Source organism: Solanum tuberosum, unplaced genomic scaffold (assembly GCF_000226075.1).
Source record: "Solanum tuberosum cultivar DM 1-3 516 R44 unplaced genomic scaffold, SolTub_3.0 scf00246, whole genome shotgun sequence".
In the NCBI taxonomy this organism is placed as follows: domain Eukaryota; kingdom Viridiplantae; phylum Streptophyta; class Magnoliopsida; order Solanales; family Solanaceae; genus Solanum; species Solanum tuberosum.
Window position 1 is genome coordinate 320,486 of NW_006239169.1, and position 18,419 is coordinate 338,904.

Consider the following 18,419-nt stretch of genomic DNA (forward strand, 5'->3'; position numbering starts at 1 on the left):
AAAATATACCATTCACCATTTTTATAAACTTAATTCTTTAAGATCTACTACTTGAATTTACATGTAAATATATTTTTTTCAATTTGAAGTTTTCTTGATATCTCTTTTTATCAAATCAAAATAAATAGATCCATAAAGCATGTGCAAGAACTAGTTATAATCTATCACATTTTGTGATTGAAGAAATTTTTGAGTGTGACTATAAAGAAAGATGAAAATAGTAGAATGTGGGAACAAAGAAGATGAAATGGGAAGGGAGTGAAATGGTAGAGAGAGAGAAAATTGCATTTTTAAAAAATATTATTTATTTTTAAATATTTAATTTATGATGTGTCATTAAAATAATAATAATAATAATGTGTCATTAAAAAATGACGTGATCTTTCATATGTAAAATGAGTGTACTACACACACCCATCAAATGAGAAAGAGGTCTAAAATATTGTGTTTGAATGAGTTTAAGGGTTTAGTTGACAAAGTCGTAAGTACAGGGATCCAACTTACAAATCAAGTCAAGTACAAGGGCCTCTCAGGCCATTCCGCCAAATAACTACTCCTTTATCCCAATTTATAATTCTCTTTTCTTTTTAGTCAATTTAAAAAACGAATGACAATTCTATTTTTAATAACCGTTCAAATTTAAATATTCATTTTATCTTTAATGCACGTAATTTCTATTTTCCCGGACTATATATGTACTCTCTTTTAAAATTGCTGCTCTACCACCAGTTGTTGCTCTTTCTGTTGAAGTATTTGATTTACTGGAATTTTCAAATTTTAGCACACAAAGCTAGGGTTTACGCAATCACAAAAAGCTCAGTATTCGATCTCGTGCTGAAATCTGTCAAGGTTTTGTTGCGGTTGGTTATCTTTTTCAGCTGGAAAGGATAAAGAAAACAATGGATTTTGATGAGGAACAAAATGGAGAAACTGACCAACCAAATGAAGATGTGGAAATGGCTGATAAAGTAGGCGATAGGGAAGCCCATGAATTAAAACCTTCAATCAATGGTTGTTCAGTAAGGTTAGTTTATAGTTTTGTTTATAGCTTGTAACAAATCACATGTTCTTGATTTCCTTGTTTATCGTTTGAATTTTACCAAATTGTTTGTATTTTCTTGATGATAGAAAACTTTTTGTTGGAGGCATTTCTTGGATGACAACTAAAGGTATTGATGCTATTATTGTAATATTACGTTCGAAATTGGACCCTCGGTTTTTTAACCTGAAATATTTGAATTCTTTAGTACTCTTAAATCTATGTGATTGCGGGAAATCTATTCGCCTCAGTTTTCATATTCTTAGAGATATGTTTTCCACTGTTTTCACATTGAGAGACTTGTCTTTCTTTGCAATGAATAAGCTTTAAAAGTGAGATTACAATGGTCTTGACTTGGACATGAATATTGGAGTTTTGGTTATGTAGTTAAATTATTCTAAAATTGGTTGCTGAAAATCTTCTATATTAACATTAGGCTTCTATTGCATCTTAGTGTGTTGTATTCTTATCAATTGCCTTACGCATATTCTTGGAGCTTAAAAATAGTGTGTTGGCTGGTTAAAGCATGCTTGATGATATATCACTAATGTGTTGTAAGTAGTCATTTGTCACCTGGCCATGCGGATATGGCTCATTTTAAAGATTCATGTAATAGTTAATACTTGATTGGGGTGTGGGAAGTTGGGTTTTGGCTTTCTTTGAACATCAAATAGTAAGGAGAGGCAACCTTTGCAGTATGTGTTCCTAACATGAAAATGAAGCATTTTAAAGATTCATGTAATAGTTAATACTTGAATGGGGTGTGGGATTTTGAGGTTTGGCTTTCTTCGAACATCAAACAGTAAAGAGAGGCAACCTTTGCAGTATGTGTTCCTAACATGATAATGAGGAGGCATTTTAAAGATTCATGTAATTGTTAATATTTGATTGAGTAATTGAGTTAATCTTCTCCTTCAATAGTAAATTTAGTTTCTTCAAATGCTTTTTTCATGTAATAGAAAATGTTTAATTTTTAACAGTGACAAACCTCAAAATAGTTTGCCCAAGTAAACTATGTTTCACATCTATTTTTGAGATCAGTACATCTACTTTATCTGCATTCCTGTTTTCATGATATCTGACTATCTTTGCTCTAACCTCATTTAGTAACTTTTTTCTTTAACTTTCCAGAATCACTTAGGGAGTATTTCAGTCGATTTGGAGAGGTAGCTGACTCTGTAGTGATGTATCAGAAAATCTCTGGAATGCCACTAGGATTTGGATTTGTTACATATGCTGACACGGAAATTGCAGATAAAGTTTTAAAGGAAAACCATATCATAGATGATAGAAAGGTAGAATTTTCTCCTGAAAGCACCACATACTGTCATTTTTCCTTTATTTACTATTACTCTTTGCCTTGGTTTATGTTTAAAGAGTATATTCTATTTGTGTATAAGGTCGACGTGAAGATACCAGTAACTTATAGACAGAGAATTTTTGTTGGTGGTCTTCCATTATCTTTAACTGAAGGTAAAGAGTATACATGATATCATTTCTTATTTCTGCCTGTTGAGAAAGTTTGCTCTTTAACCTAGTGATTAATTTCAGGCGAGTTGAAGGAATATTTTTCTTCTTATGGCAATGTTGTGGGGCATCAGATCATTTTGGATAAAACAACTGGTCGGAGCCAACGTTTTGGCATTGTGAGTTTTGATAAAGAGGAAGCAGTTGAAAAAGTTTTATCTAATGGCCATATCCATGAACTTCGTGGCAAACAAGTGAGTAATTAGGAATTTATACAGCACAGAACTGATTGTTGCCTCTTTTAATTTGACGTAACATAATAATTTGTTGTCTTTAGGTTGAAATTAAGAGGGCTAAGTCAAAGAGAGATTGTGCTGAACATACAAGTGAAAGCCAGATACATCATGGTGGGAGTGGTTCAAAATCATATTATGGCGATGGTGGTTCTCTAGAGGCTTTTGGCGGTGGATATGGTGGAAATATGGGTAGCGGTTATGGTGTATATGAAGGATACGGTGACTATGGCGGGTATGGCAAGTTTGCAGGAAGTTATGGTGTAAGTCCTACAGGATTTTACTCTGGATACGGTTATGGATTTTGGTTTGGTGAAGCTATGTATGGTGCAGCTGGTTACGAAGGCAGCACCTATGGTATACCTGCCTACTATGGTGGTGGTAGTGGTTATGGGAACAGAGGTAACGGCTCGAATGATGGGGGAAATGGAGGATATGGAGGTGGTGGCGGAAATGGTGCCTATGCATATGGGAACGCTGGTGCTGCTAATGGAAGGTTTGTGCCTGCCTACTATGGTGGTGGTAGTGGTTATGGGAACAGTGGTAACGGCTCGAATGATGGGGGCAACAGAGGATATGGAGGTGGTGGCGGAAATGGTGCCAATGCATATGGGAACGCCGGTGCTGATAATGGAAGGTCTGTGCCTGCCTACTATGGTGGTGGTAGTGATGATGGGAGCAGAGGTAACGGCTCGAATGATGGGTGCAACGGAGGATATGGAGGTGGTGGGGAAAATGGTGCCACCGGTGCTGATAATGGAAGGTCTCATCCTTCTTTGAAGTGACAGGATCGCCTCCAAGGCTGCAAATATTTGATGACTTTTGACCACTAACTTCTAGTAAGATAGATGTATTAGCCTGTTAGCTTTGGGATGTAAAGATAGCATAGTTCTTTGTTTTAACTTTTACAAGTTTATCAACCATTTTATATTGTAAGAAAAGGAGGTTGAAAACCTTGTGATTCTGATCTCACATTTAAATGAAATGTAGATGACAACTTTGTATGAAAACTGAATGCCTATGGGCTGTGGATGAGTTTTTACTAATAGGAACTAATTAGAAGCAAGAGAAGTTTAATTAAATTTCATTCTGCTTAAATCCAGATTGAATATTCTCAAGCATATTGTCATTTCCTTATCTGCAACAGCATGATTTTTCTTTATGAATTTTATTTTGCTAATTAGTAATTATATATCATTTTACATATTCAAATTCTGCAAAACCTGTGTGTTCTCAAACGTATTAAGTTAATCACATGACAATTGTTATCTCATTTAGTTATACTTATACATATCCACCTAAATTGAAACATGCAGGTAGGATTGTGTATTGGGTCATTTCAGTTCGGATTTAAAGTTTATGTGTTCGACTTATTGATTATCGTTTGTACTTTATAGACATGTTAAATCGTTGTATTGACTTATAAGGTTATCGGTTATCGATCATTATCGGTTCACTTATCAGTTTAACCATTAAGATTTAACATCCAAAAACTCTTTGAAAGTCACTTAGAAACTAGGTAATAAACCAAATAACTCATACACATGAATTGACATATTGCATTTTGCTTAGAAGCAAACACTAGCACAATGAATGATAACCGAAAATTTGAGATAATCAAACATAAAAGTATGAAACTAAACGCTAAGTTAAGGACTTAATATACCGAAAAGTATAAATATAATTTATTAATTTACTATCAGGCTATCAGATAACCCGGTTATAAAAAAAATCAAAATCATTATCGAAATTGTCAAACCAGTAACTCATTAATGATAAATCAATAACTAATTTTTTGGTTTGGATTATTGGTTTGGATTTGGTTACTTGATTTTACAGTTTATTGACGCTAATGTGTACATTACATAGATGGAGACGGATGTATAATTCAATTGGAAGGAGTTATAATTTGAACGTTAAAAAAAAAAAATTGCAATATGGAAGGTGGTGCATTATATTCCCGGACTATATATGTAGTCTCTTTTGAAACCGCCAAGTTGTTGCTCTTTCTGTTGAAGTATTTGATTTACTGGTAAATCTCATTCGGCGGCAATTTTCAAATTTTAGCGCACAAAGCTAGGGTTTACCCAATCACAAAATCCTCAGTATTCGATCTCGTGCTGAAATCTGTCAAGGTTTTGTTGCGATTCGTTATCTTTTTTCAGCTGGAAAGGATAAAAAAACAATGAATTTTGATGAGGAACGAAATGAAGAAACTGACCAACCAAATGAAGATGTGGAAATGGCTGACAAAGTAGGCGATAGGGAAGCCGATGAATTAAAACCTTCAATCAATGGTTGTTCAGAAAGGTAAGTTTTGTAGCTTAGTTTATAGCAAATCACTGGTTCTTAATTTTCTTGTTTGTCGTTTTAATTGTTGCATTTTCTTGATGATAGAAAACTTTTTGTTGGACGCATTTCTACGAAGACAACCGAAGGTATTGATGCTATCTTGCTATATATGTATCATTGTGATATTACGTCCCAAATTGGACCCTCTGCTGAAATATTTGAATTCTTTAATACTCTTAAATCTTTGTGATTGCGGGAAATTTATTCGCCTCAGACTTGGACATGAATATCGGAGTTTTGGTTATGTAGTTAGCGTTATTCTAAAATTGCATCTTAGTGTGATTGGGGTGTGAGAAGTTGGGGATTGGCTTTCTTCGAACATCAAATAGTAAAGAGAGGCAACCTTTGCAGTATGTGTTCCTAACATGATAATGAGGAGGCATTTTAAAGATTCATGTAATTGTTAATATTTGATTGAGTAATTGAGTTAATCTTCTCCTTCAATAGTAAATTGTGTTGGTATCTCTGCTTTTGGATAAATCCTTTAGTTTCTTCAGAAAATGTTTACTAGTTTTTAACAGTGACAAACATCAAAATAGTTTGCCCAAGTAAACTATGTTTCACATCAATTTTTTGAGATCAGTGCATCTACTTTATCTGCATTCCTGTTTTCATAATATCTGACTATCTTTGCTCTAACCTCATTTAGTACTTTTTTTTTTACTTTCCAGAATCATTTAGGGAGTATTTCAGCAAGTTTGGACAGGTAGCTGATTCTGTACTAATGCGTGATGAAGACTCTGGAAGGCGACGAGGATTTGGATTTGTTATATATGCTGACCCGGAAATTGCAGATAAAGTTTTAAAGGAAGACCATACCATAGATGGTAAAAAGGTAGAATTTTCTCCTGAAAGCACCACATACTGTCATTTTTCCTTTATTTACTATAACTCTTTGCCTTGGTTTATGTTTAAAGAGTATATTCTATTTGTGTATAAGGTGGCCGTGGAGGAACCAGTAACTAATACAACGAGAATTTATGTTGGTGGTCTTCCATTATCTTTGACTGAAGGTAAAGAGTATACATGATATCATTTCTTCGTTTCTGCCAGTTGAAAAAGTTGCTGCTTTAACCTAGTGATTAATTTCAGATGAGTTGAAGGAACATTTTTCTCCTTATGGCTATGTTGTGGATCATTGCATTGTTTTGGATAGAAGAACTGGTCGGAGCCGACGTTTTGGCTATGTGAGTTTTGATAAAGAGGAAGCAGTTGAAAAAGTTTTATCTGATGGCCATATACATGAACTTTGCGGCAAACAAGTGAGTAATAAGGAATTTATACTGCCCAGAACTGATTGTTGCCTCTTTTACTTTGATGAAACAAAAAAGGATTGTGTCTGTAGGTTGAAATTAATAGGGCTGCTCCAAAGAGAGCTGGTGCAGCTGGTTACAGAAGCAGCAGCTACGGTGTGCATGCCTACAATGGTCGTGGTCGTGGTTATGGGAACAGTGGTAGCGGCTGGAATGATGGGGGGAACGGAGGATATGGAGGTGGTGGCACAAATGAGGCCTATGCATATGGGAACACCGGTGCTGCTAATGAAAGTTATGTGCCTGCCTACAATGGTCGTCGTCTTGGTTATGGGAACAGTGGTAACAACTGGAATTATCGGGGAATGGGAGGATATGGAGGTGGTGGCATAAAATGATGCCTATGCATATGGGAACACCGGTGCTGCTAATGGAAGGTCTGTGCCTGCCTACAATAGCCGTGGTCGTGGTTATGGGAACAGTGGTAACAACTGGAATTATCGGGGGAATGGAGGATATGGAGGTGGTGGCACAAATGAGGCCTATGCATATGGGAACACCGGTGCTGCTAATGAAAATTGGTGCCTGCCTACAATGGTCGTGGTCGTGGTTATTGGAACAGTGGTAACAGCTGGAATGATGGGGGAACGGAGGATATGGAGGTGGTGGCAGAATGGTGCCTATGCATATGGGAACACCGGTGCTGCTAATGAAAATTGGTGCCTGCCTACAATGGACGTGGTCGTGGTTATGGGAACAGTGGTAACAGCTGGAATTATGGGGGAAACGGAGGATATGGAGGTGGTGGCATAAATGATGCCTATGCATATGGGAACACCGGTGCTGCTAATGAAAGGTATGTGCCTGCCTACAATGGCCGTGGTCGTGGTTATGGGAACAGTGGTAACAACTGGAATTATCGGGGGAATGGAGGATATGGAGGTGGTGGCACAAATGATGCCTATGCATATGGGAACACCGGTGCTGCTAATGAAAGTTATGTGCCTGCCTACAATGGTCGTGGTCGTGGTTATGGGAACAGTGGTAACAGCTGGAATGATGGGGGGAACGGAGGATATGGAGGTGGTGGCAGAAATGGTGCCTATGCATATGAGAACACCGGTGCTGCTAACAGAAGGTATCATCCTTATTGAAAGTGACAAGTTCGCCTCTAAGGCTGCAAATATTTGATGAGTTTTGACTGTTGCATTTAGGTGTAAAATCTTTGCTGGTGCCCGCTACCACTAACTTCTAGTAAGATAGATGTATTAGCCTGTTTACTTTGGGATATAAAGATAGCATACAGTTCTTTGTTTTAACTTTTACAAGTCAATCAATCATCTTGTATTGTAAGAAAAGGAGGTTGAAAACCTTGTGATTCTGATCTCACATTTAAATGAAATGAAATGTAGATGACAACTTTGTACGAAAACTGAATGTCTGTGGGCTGTGGATGAGTTTTTACTAATAGGAACTAATTAGAAGTAAGAGAAGTTTAACTAAATTCCATTCTGCTCAAAGCCAGATTGAAGATTTCTCAAGTATATTGTCATTTCCTTATCTGCAACAAGAAGATTTTTCTTTATGAATTTTAATTGCTAATTGTATAATTTTACATATTCACTATCATTTGGAATAGGCCAAACACATATGCAGACCCTTAAACTTGTCCTTAAATTTCATTTTGGCACTCCAACTCAACCTTGTTCCATTTTAACCCTTCAACTCCAATTTTTATGTTCCATTTTGGCACTTCTTTCCAAAGAATCAACAAAGTGGGATGTGTGTACTTCACATGCCATGATATGGAACAAAAGACAATTAAAAACACATACACAATTCCTCTAACTTGCCCCCATTTTTTATTTTGTCATGCTAACTTAGCCTAGTTCTATTTTAATCCTTCAAGTCTATTTTATATAGTATCATTTAAACACAAAATACTAAATTTATGATTTCTTTATTTTTATTTATGTTCTTCATTTCCACTATTTCATTTTAAAAATCAACGTCATATTTTTAAAAAAAATAATAATAATGGATGAACATCATTTTTTGTTTAATTTTTATTTTTTAGAGTTTCTGTACATTATTGTATGAAAAAATAATAGACGAAAGTGTGTTGGTTTTCTTTTTTAAAGAATTAATTAAATTAAATAACACCACATATTTTTTTTTCATATCTAGTCTATTTGAACTAAACTCAATTATCAGCTTTCTATTTTTTCATTCAACTAAATACGAGTAAAAAAAAACTCATGTTCATTTCTAATTAATAACACTACAAAAAAATGTTGAAACTCGATAGACTTCGTTGGGTTGTCATTGATTTTCTTAAGAAAGAAAATTGACGCACTTTCGTCGGTTATTTTTCACGCAAAAATATAGGGAAAACTCTTAAAAAGAAAATTGTTACTTTTTTTTTCTAAAAAAAATCAATGATCATCCGTCAATTTTATTTTTTTTACAATAACTAACGGATGAACGCCGATTTTTAAAATGCAAAATTGCAGTTGAATAACATACATAGAAATAAAGAATCATAAAATTAGTATTTTGTGTCAAATGGTACATAAAAGAAATAGAGTTGAAGGGTTATCTTTTATTTATTTATTTTGTCTCACTCTCTTAGAGAAAGTGTGATGCACACTCTGCCACATCACTTAGAAGTGCCAAAATGGAACATAAAAATTGGAGTTGAAGGGTTAAAATGGAACAAGATTGAGTTGGAGTGCCAAAATGAAATTTAGGGACAAGTTTAAGGGTCTGCTTATGTGTTTGGCCTTTGGAATATGAAATAAGCATCGTCATGCAAATGTGAAAAACACGCCTTGATGTTGACTAGACCAAATGTGAAAAACACACCTCGATGCTGGCGGATGTATGTTATGGATTATGGGTGCTTAAGCACCCATTGCTTTTTGCAATAAACACTAATATTTGTTTGTAATATCTAATAATTCATTCAAATGTATTAACTAAGCACCCACTTTATATAGAAATTCTCAAACTAAAAATAATTGAGCACTCATGAAATAAAATTTCTGGATCCGCCACTAGTCACAGTATATATACACTCACGTGCGTCTTGCTCAGAATTTTGGTCCCCGTGTTTTTTTTTTGTTGGCTGACATACTTTTTTGAATTGTGTGTTTGTTTCACATCTAAACTATCTATTTTTATTGAGTTTTATATCTAAACTGTTGAGACCGTGAGAAATACACCTACTAATTAAATATGGGTTGCATACCAAATTTATTTTGGACAACCATACCTCAACTCCAAAATGGAAAAGAAAAACTTAAAATTATAGGCTAACATAAATAAGACAAAGGAATATATAGGTCATATCTGATACTTCTAAGCTCAACACTTGAACTATATTGTAAGAAAGCTTATCTTTTTAATTTAAGAATGAAGATATTTGTTCTTCTCCCTAGTTAGCTTCTTGACGACATGTATCTATATCATTATCTATGAAGAAGAAAAGAGAACAATAGATGATAGAAAAGAAAATAATATGATGATCTAGGGAGCAATTTACTGGTATTTATAGTGATATTTGGCGGTCTTTTCACCTACCAAACTTTATTAATGGAGCACATTAAATCATGATGCAGAAATTTTATTTTGGTTTCAAAATTCAAAGAGTCATTTAATTGAAAGATTTCATACATTATTTTATTTTTTGATTTAGTTGAATTTGACCTAATCAATTATAATTATAAAATGTCATAACTAAAAAATTAAATTAAAGTTGTTGGACTTCATATTCCACTACTATGTAATTAAAATATTTTTAACATATAAATTAATTTTATTTTGATATAGTGGAGGGTCAAAATGGTAATCCAACTTTGAAGGTTGGAGGTTCCCACTTTTAATAATATATGATATGATATATGATATGATATGATGATATGATGATATGAGGATATGTTCTACTTGGTCTTTTGTTGGATAGTTTGTAATTGATATTTACTCGAGCTTTGTAGGATTACACTTACATTTAGAAACTATACAGTATCAATCCGCTAAGATTCGATAACCGGTTAATAAAAAAATCAAAATCATTATCAAAACTGTCTAACCAATAACTCATTACTTATTATTAAGAGAAAAGACATAAAGCGACACCTGAAATTGTCCCAAATTTTCAAAAAGACACTTTAACTATCTAGGCATCATATTACCCCACAAAAGTATTCAATATCTTTGTAAAGAGACTATTTTGACATGTTTTCTCATCAACCCAAGAATTTTAATAGGCGAGTGGCGCACACCCCCCTTTTAATTTATTAATTTAATTTAAATATTAATAAAATACGGGTTTAATTCGACCCAAAACACAAATATTGGCACACCTTTTCCTGAAAACGACGACATAAGGCTTGGGTTGTTGCTTCTTATCTCCCAGCTTGCTTTGACAATTAATGGGGTTTCTTCAGAACTTTTTGGGTTGATTTTAGCTTCTTGGGAGTTGATTTATCTCCGGTTGTTGGAGCATGCTTTCAATTTTTGGAATCGACAATTTTTTCCGCCATTATTGTTAAGACTTGAGGTTCGTTAAGTTCCATGGATTGGGGTTCTGCAAGAGTTTAGTTTGCGGCACTTTTGCAGAATGAAATAATAAATGCAACACCGGATTATTTTTGTCATTGCAAATGCAATTCAAGGTAACTTGATTTTTCAAATTTTAAAGAAATTTAATTTTGACGACTGAAAATTAACAAGATGTTAGAATTCCTTTAACTTTTTGGGTTGTTTTCATTCAAAAAGAAGATTTTTTTTTAGTTTAAACTTTCAACCAACTGATCTTTTGAAAGAGCTGGGTAAGATGATGTATTAAAAGAGAGGAAGTAATTAAATAATAGAGAGAGCACATGACACATGGCACTTTTTAGTTCGTTTTTGGAAGAAATTTTATTCATCCACGCGCGTCATCTGCGTGAATACAAACAGGGGATAAAATAAATCAAAATGGTCTATTTATAAGGGTATTCAATACATAGTTAAAGTGTCTTTTTAAAAATTCGGGATAACTTAAGGTTTCACTTTATGTCTTTTCTCTATAATTAACTTATTTGTATAATGAATACTAGAAGTTTTTTCAAAATTTAAACTATTTTCTCTATTATGTCTTGCTTTTCTTTTTAGCAATTAGTTCAAAAAATGAAAGACGACACATTTTTATATTTAGTAACAATTTAAATTTAAATATTCCTTTTATCTTTATTGAAATAATTTATAATCAAATAAATATCTTAACTTATTTTAGACTTCAAATTTCAAAATTTTTTTTTTTTCTCAAACTCTATATCGAGTTAAATTGCATCACATAGATAGAGACGGATGTATAATTCAATTGGAAGGAGTTATAATTTGAACGTTAAAAAAAAAATTGCAATATGGAAGGTGGTGCATTATATTCCCGGACTATATATGTAGTCTCTTTTGAAACCGCCAAGTTGTTGCTCTTTCTGTTGAAGTATTTGATTTACTGGTAAATCTCATTCGGCGGCAATTTTCAAATTTTAGCGCACAAAGCTAGGGTTTTACGCAATCACAAAAAACTCAGTATTAGATTCTTGTGCTGAAATCTATCAAGGTTTTGTTGCGATTCGTTATCTTTTTCAGCTGGAAAGGATAAAGAAAACAATGGCTGATAGGGACTCCCGTGGTTCTTCAGCAAGGTAAGTTCATAGCTTAGTTTATAGCTTGTAGCAAATCACATGTTCTTGATTTCCTTGTTTATCGTTTGAATTTTACCAAATTGTTGTATTTTCTTGATAATAGACCACTTTTTATTGGAGGCATTTCTATGGAGATAACCGAAGGTATTGATGCTATCTTGCTATATATGTATCATTGTGATATTACGTCCCAAATTGGACCCTCTGTTTTTTAACCTGAAATATTTGAATTCTTTAGTACTCTTAAATCTCTGTGATTTATTCGCCTCAGTTTTCATATTCTAAGAGTAATATTTATGATTTTTTTACTTTCCAGAATCATTGAGGGCCCATTTCGGGCAGTTTGGAGATCTAGCTGATTTTGTACTAAAGCGTGATAAAGTCTCTGGAAGGCGACTAGGATTTGGATTTGTTACATATGCTAACCCGGAAATTGCAGATGAAGTTTTAAACACATACCATAACATAGATAGTAAAGAGGTACAATTTTCTCATGAAAGCACCACATTACTGTCATTTTTCCTTTATTTACTATTACTCTTTGCCTTGTGTTTATGTTTAAAGAGTATATTCTATTTGTGTATAAGGTGGATGTGAAGATACCAGTAACTTATAGACAGAGAATTCATGTTGGTGGTCTTCCATCATCTTTAACTGAAGGTATAGAGTATACATGATATATATCATTTCTTATTTCTGCCAGTTGAGAAAGTTTGCTCTGTAACCTAGTGATTAATTTCAGGTGAGTTGAAGGAATATTTTTCTTCTTATGGCAATGTTGTGGGGCAACAGATCATTTTGGATAAAACAACTGGTCGCTCCAGAGGCTTTGGCTTTGTGAGTTTTGATAAAGAAGAAGCAGTTGAACGTGTTTTATCTAATAGCGATATGCATGAACTTCGTGGCAAACAAGTGAGTAATTAGGAATTTATAGAGCACAGAACTGATTGTTGCCTCTTTTACTGTGATGAAACAAAAAAAGGTTGTCGTCTGAAGGTTAAAACTACGAGGGTTTTTCCAATTAGAGCTGGTGCAGCTGGTTAAAGAGGCAGCAGCTATGGTACTGTGCCTGCCTCCTATTGTCGTGGTCGTGGTTATGGGAACAGTGGTAACGGCTGGAATGATGGGGGCAACAGAGGATATGGAGGTGGTGGCAGAAATGGTGCCTGTGTATATGGGAACGCTGGTAATAGAAAGTATTATCCTTATTGAAAGTGACAAGTTCGCCTCCAAGGCTGCAAATATTAGATGAGTTTTGACTGTTGCATTTAGGTGTAAAATTTTTGCTGGTGCCCCCTACCACTAACTTCTAGTAAGATAGATGTATTAGCCTGTAAACTTTGGGATATAAAGATAGCATAGTTCTTTATTTGTTTTAACTTTTACAAGTTAATCAACCATCTTATATTGTAAGAAAAGGAGGTTGAAAACCTTGTGATTCTAATCTCACATTTAAATGAAATGAAATGTAGATAACAACTTTGTATGGAAACTGAATGCATGTGGGCTGTGGATGTGTTTTTACAAATAGGAACTAATTAGAAGTAAGAGAAGTTTAACTAAATTTCATTCTGCTCAAAAGCCAAATTGAAGATTTCTCAAGCATATTGTCATTTCCTTATCTACAACAAGAAGATTTTTCTTTATGAATTTTAATTGCTAATTATAGTACTATCATTTTTCTTTATGGAAACGCTAGTGCTGCTGATAGAAGGAATTATCCTTATTGCTCGCACGTTTTTTTTAAAAGAAAATTTTCAATTGAACTTTTGAAGAGTGAAGTTAAGTGTTCCAATTTATATTTTCGGTTGGGATTGTTATATGTTATGTTTGTCATTTTTATACGGTAAAATTATTTTTCACGTGATAATTTTTTATTTTAATAAGAAAGAATATAATTCATACACCGTTACATATTACTCCTTATTTACAAACTTATAAGTAATAATTTAAATATATTTTTCATACTCCAAATAATTAAGATATGAAATTAAAATAAAATTACGGATAATTTAAGTATATTTTTTACGCTCCACTGTCTCAAATTAAAAAAAAAGACAAAAAAGAAGTACGTGTTGAGACTAAATTTGTAGTGTAATAAATAGCCTCAGAACGGCGTTGGAAGCGGTCTAATATTTTAAGCGCTTTATTTACTCCCCTCGTTTTCCTCTCCTTCACGTCACGTCCCTTTCTTTCAATTCCTGAAAATCACTCAACGCTTTCTGAATGAGGCCTTCTGGGGCGAAAGCTAACTTCTTGCCTCCTGGGCTTGTTTCCAATCTTCAAGATGTTCTTTCTAGCAGAAAGGGTGCTCCCCAAAACGATAAAAATGATGATTCCACGGAACCCAACTCGGATCCTGTAGAGGTTGACGATACAAAGCCTGTTGTTTTAGTTACTAACGCTGATGGGATTGAATCCCCTGGCCTTACCTATCTTGTTGATGCTCTTGTTCGTCTGGGACTCTACAATGTTAACGTTTGCGCTCCTCAATCGTGGGTTCTCTTTTAAATTTCTCTTTCCCTGTTACTTATACGCAGTTTCCTGTTACTCTTGATTAATTGTCTCATTGCACTAGCGGACAAAGTATTTTCACTAAGGTCCTTCAATATATTAAGAAGTAACACATGAAGAAGCCAACGAGGATTCAACATTAACTAGATATACATAAAAATAGTTTTAACCATGTATAAAGGTATAATTTTTTGAATGAAATGGGTCCAAATTAGGGGGAATATATAAAAGGGTTTCCATAGCTAATCCCAACAAGTTTTGGATTGAGCCATAGTGCTACTTTTGGGATATTGTACTCTTGTGGTTGTCCCGTGTTTTGTAGATGTTGAAATTATGTTATCTGTAATGCGGGATCTCTTGGTTTTTGTGGTCGAAATGGGTCCTGAGTTACCTTTGTTGATTCATTGCAGTTTATATGTAATACATATCTGAGATTTCTAATGTGCTGGTGGAATAATAAGAGCGCTATTAAATTTTGTATTAATAAAACATTATCCCCTGCATTAGTAAGACTAATATTAGATTGGATAAAATGATTTAATCATAATCCAAACTAAGCGCTTTATAACTTATGGTTAATGTGTTTTCTTCCAAATGCTATTGTAGAGATGAATCAATGGCAGGCCATTCTTTTACCCTGAAAGAATCCATTGCTGTTACGTCGGCTGAGATTCATGGTGCTACTGCTTATGAAGTTTCAGGTATGATATTGTTACTATTGGCTTTTAGTGTATATGTTCTACTCGGTCTTTTGTTGGAAAAATTGTAATCTATATTTACCCTAGCTTTGTAGGATTACACTTACATTTAGAAACTATACAGTATTTCAGCTCTAACATGTTACGCCTTTTGAATTTGTTCTGGTGTCAGGGACTCCCGTAGATTGTGTGTCATTAGCCTTGTCTGGTGCACTATTTTCCTGGTCAAAGCCTATGCTGGTATTTTTTAACATGTTTTCAGTTATACCATTTTCCTATTCCATTTTTGGGTTTGGTATTGCTTATGTTGCTGACTATCCTGTTATTTATTTCTGCTTGGACGTTTAGGTGATAAGTGGAATCAATAAGGGCTCAAGTTGTGGCCATCATATGTAAGTAGTGTTTTCTTTTTATGACCTTTCTGTTAGTGAACTATAAAATTTAGCACAACTTTATAGTTTGAAATTGTTTTATTATGACTACTGCTCATATTGAAGTTGTGAATTGGCACTTTCTTGCTCTTTTTTTTGTTACTTCTATATCAGCATAGAATTTTGTGATTATTTGTACTACTTCACTGTTTCCAGGTTTTACTCAGGTGTTGTAGCTGGTGCAAGGGAGTCATTGTTTAGTGGTGTGCCATCTATATCGATATCACTTGACTGGTATTTGCCTATCATTTAGGGGATACTGCTGAATATTTTAATCACTCTTGATGGTCTTAACAATGTACCCATAATCTATTTTAGGAAGAAAGGTGAAAGTCAGGAAAGTGATTTCAAGGATGCCGTTGGTGTTTGTTTACCGTTGATAAATGCAGCCCTTAGAGATATAGAGAAGGGAGTTTTTCCCAAATGTTGCTTGCTGCATGTGGAAATTCCAAAGTCTCCTCTGACAAACAAGGTCTGTTTTATTGTCACCCTTGAGGCGCTTTCTTCCCATTGAGAAAAATACGAGTTTTTGGACTTGTGATTCCTTGGTCAGACCAGTTCATCAAAAAGAGTCTCCATTCGAAACTGCTAATTGTCAATCATTCTGAAGAATGTACGTGTGACACTATTGTTGTTGGCATGCAAAAGCAAAGTTTTAGTCTTCTTTCCTTTTACTCCCCAAGTCCAGCCACATTACTGTTTTGCTTTAGCATATTATATCTCTCCATGTATGTGGATGTAGAGAGATTATTTTTGCCTTTTATGTGACAGGGATTCAAATCGACCAGGCAAAGTCATTGGAGCCCTAAGCTTTGCTGGCAAGCTATTTCAGCAAGCAGGAATCCTGCTGCCGGACGTTTTGTTCCCAATCAGCAAATGCTTGGACTACAGCTTGCGCAACTAGGCCGAGATGCTTCTGCAGCGGTGAGTTAACTGGTCCTTCACTGGTATGTGGTGACCTAGATAATTTATGATGATGATAGCAAGTGTGTAGTATTGCCTTTAAGTGAGTGACAACCTAATTGCTCTTAAAGTTAAACAAGATCAAGAATTGAGCTGTCCCCTACCTATATCTAAAAGGAATTTATATGGAGTTGAAATTCTGTTGAATCTTAAAAAGTAGAGTAGTCAGAGCTTAAGGAAGGTAGTGACTTAAAAGCTGATTCATTTCCCAGTTTCCAGTAAGATGAGTAGTATTTGAGTGGCTTCTTTGATTCCGTTATAGTACACAATAAGACAAAAATGCACATAAATGGGTCAAAATACAGTTATTTGTAACACTTTGCTGCCCCTGCTTGTTTAGTTTTCTCAATCAAGGTTTGCATTGTAGATACTCTTAACCATTCAGACTTCCGAATTCTCATTTTTTTTCAGGGTGCCGCTCGTCGGTTAGCCACACAGAAAAAGAATATAGAGGAGGTTGAATCGGTTGGTGTATCAGGGAAATCTGATCCCAACCGGAAAGCCAAGTACTTCAGATTGGAGGTAAGGAAATTTTTTCCATCTCTATGGAAATATTGTATCCAGTTGCTGTCTTGGATAAGTAATAGAGGAATCTTCAGGTTTATTTTCTAATTGACAATGCCATTTTCAACTTAATTTATCTTAGGTCAATGGAAAAGAGGGATCTTATGTATCAGAAGAACATGTTAAATCGTCACATTAATCCATAATTTTCCTCTCTTTGAATGGCTTGTGCGGGAGCGCAAAAAAGCCAAGTGTCTCACGTTTCCTTATACTAATCTTTCTCATCGATGCCTTTCCATTTCTTTGTACTTAGTACCAGTTGGTTCAAATATTTAAGTGAATGACTTTATTGGTTATTTGCGCTGCAGTTACTTGACAAGAAGCAGGAAGAAGAGGATGAGGATTTAGATTTTAGAGCTCTTGAAAATGGTTTTGTAAGTTTATTACTCATATCCTTAATGTAATTGTCTTTTTTTCCCCAGGCAGTGCTGGATATGTAACGTTAACCAATGTCAAACTAGTGATAAGCTGTCTTTATATGCTTTTGACCAATGATATTATTGTGCTCAACAGATAGCAGTCACTCCAGTCTCTCTATCGATGCATGTAGAAGCAGACGTTCACACAGCTGCTTCAGAGTGGATTTCAACTGCATTAGAAGTTGGACAATGAAATTCATCCAGTGACACTTGATCAGTAACCTTTTGTACATCTCGAGATGAATTTGGTTCGACCATCCTATGCAAAATCCATATTGGTGATGCCTTGATTGTTGATTTGTTTTTGTCTATTACCTCATCCTTTTGTATTTTGTAGTGAAGCTAATTCACCAGCTATTGATTCAGAAGTGCCAGTTTGTTTGTTTTTTGCTTGGTACCACAGGGCTGTGTTGTTGTAGGTTCCTTTATTGACAAAGTTGTGGTTAGGCAGAATATTTAGGTTATTCTTTTCTACCTTGTAAACAGAAACAGCCAGATGAAATATAGTGTAATGTTGTTTGTTACCTGATATGCTAAAAAGTTGAGTGCTTGTTTACAAATACCCGATCCCCCGCTTAAGTTCTTAAATTTTAGGAGTTTAGCCGTTTTTAAATCAACTTTGGATGTGTGAGTCTAAAATTCAGACACACACACACACATATATATCATATATGGAGTTTGGCTGGTCAAAATTTAACTTTAACTTATTCGAAGTAAGTAAATTCAATTATTT

General features: G+C 34.5%; 4 protein-coding genes across 4 annotated transcripts; all 4 read left to right on the top strand.

Moving 5' to 3' along the window:
• Positions 1-722: 722 nt before the first annotated feature.
• Positions 723-3,740, top strand: LOC102588934 (glycine-rich cell wall structural protein 1.0-like). Its single transcript, XM_006357405.2, has 5 exons — positions 723-1,024; positions 1,129-2,334; positions 2,440-2,512; positions 2,591-2,760; positions 2,844-3,740. The coding sequence occupies exons 2-5, from the start codon at positions 2,224-2,226 to the stop codon at positions 3,582-3,584; spliced, it is 1,095 nt and encodes a 364-aa protein (XP_006357467.1). The 5' UTR covers positions 723-1,024; positions 1,129-2,223; the 3' UTR covers positions 3,585-3,740.
• A 1,244-nt stretch (positions 3,741-4,984) lies between these two features.
• LOC107062588 (heterogeneous nuclear ribonucleoprotein A3-like) lies at positions 4,985-7,558 on the top strand. Its single transcript, XM_015313400.1, has 8 exons — positions 4,985-5,109; positions 5,197-5,237; positions 5,823-5,986; positions 6,092-6,164; positions 6,244-6,413; positions 6,497-6,785; positions 6,919-7,123; positions 7,165-7,558. Exons 1-8 carry the CDS (start codon positions 4,985-4,987, stop codon positions 7,556-7,558), a joined length of 1,461 nt encoding a protein of 486 aa, XP_015168886.1.
• Positions 7,559-11,759: 4,201 nt separating this feature from the next.
• On the top strand, positions 11,760-13,463 carry LOC102589257 (heterogeneous nuclear ribonucleoprotein 1-like). Its single transcript, XM_015313412.1, has 6 exons — positions 11,760-12,097; positions 12,201-12,241; positions 12,414-12,577; positions 12,685-12,757; positions 12,840-13,009; positions 13,094-13,463. The coding sequence occupies exons 1-6, from the start codon at positions 12,063-12,065 to the stop codon at positions 13,139-13,141; spliced, it is 531 nt and encodes a 176-aa protein (XP_015168898.1). The 5' UTR covers positions 11,760-12,062; the 3' UTR covers positions 13,142-13,463.
• Positions 13,464-14,247: 784 nt separating this feature from the next.
• LOC102588933 (5'-nucleotidase SurE-like) lies at positions 14,248-18,220 on the top strand. The gene is made up of 10 exons (XM_015313396.1): positions 14,248-14,592; positions 15,218-15,312; positions 15,482-15,549; positions 15,658-15,701; positions 15,897-15,974; positions 16,059-16,212; positions 16,512-16,664; positions 17,115-17,225; positions 17,576-17,641; positions 17,781-18,220. Exons 1-10 carry the CDS (start codon positions 14,324-14,326, stop codon positions 17,877-17,879), a joined length of 1,137 nt encoding a protein of 378 aa, XP_015168882.1. The 5' UTR covers positions 14,248-14,323; the 3' UTR covers positions 17,880-18,220.
• The last annotated feature ends 199 nt before the right edge of the window (positions 18,221-18,419 follow it).

Coding starts and splice junctions, on each gene's coding strand:
- LOC102588934 (XM_006357405.2), top strand. CDS start 2,224: ATGTATCAGAAAATCTCTGGAATGCCACTAGGATTTGGATTTGTTACA. Junction 2,335..2,439: donor ATATCATAGATGATAGAAAG/GTAGAATTTTCT, acceptor TTTGTGTATAAG/GTCGACGTGAAGATACCAGT. Junction 2,761..2,843: donor ATGAACTTCGTGGCAAACAA/GTGAGTAATTAG, acceptor TGTTGTCTTTAG/GTTGAAATTAAGAGGGCTAA.
- LOC107062588 (XM_015313400.1), top strand. CDS start 4,985: ATGAATTTTGATGAGGAACGAAATGAAGAAACTGACCAACCAAATGAA. Junction 5,110..5,196: donor ATCAATGGTTGTTCAGAAAG/GTAAGTTTTGTA, acceptor TCTTGATGATAG/AAAACTTTTTGTTGGACGCA. Junction 6,786..6,918: donor GGGAATGGGAGGATATGGAG/GTGGTGGCATAA, acceptor GGGGGAATGGAG/GATATGGAGGTGGTGGCACA.
- LOC102589257 (XM_015313412.1), top strand. CDS start 12,063: ATGGCTGATAGGGACTCCCGTGGTTCTTCAGCAAG. Junction 12,242..12,413: donor TTCTATGGAGATAACCGAAG/GTATTGATGCTA, acceptor TTTACTTTCCAG/AATCATTGAGGGCCCATTTC. Junction 12,578..12,684: donor ATAACATAGATAGTAAAGAG/GTACAATTTTCT, acceptor TTTGTGTATAAG/GTGGATGTGAAGATACCAGT.
- LOC102588933 (XM_015313396.1), top strand. CDS start 14,324: ATGAGGCCTTCTGGGGCGAAAGCTAACTTCTTGCCTCCTGGGCTTGTT. Junction 16,665..17,114: donor GCCGAGATGCTTCTGCAGCG/GTGAGTTAACTG, acceptor ATTTTTTTTCAG/GGTGCCGCTCGTCGGTTAGC. Junction 17,642..17,780: donor GAGCTCTTGAAAATGGTTTT/GTAAGTTTATTA, acceptor TGTGCTCAACAG/ATAGCAGTCACTCCAGTCTC.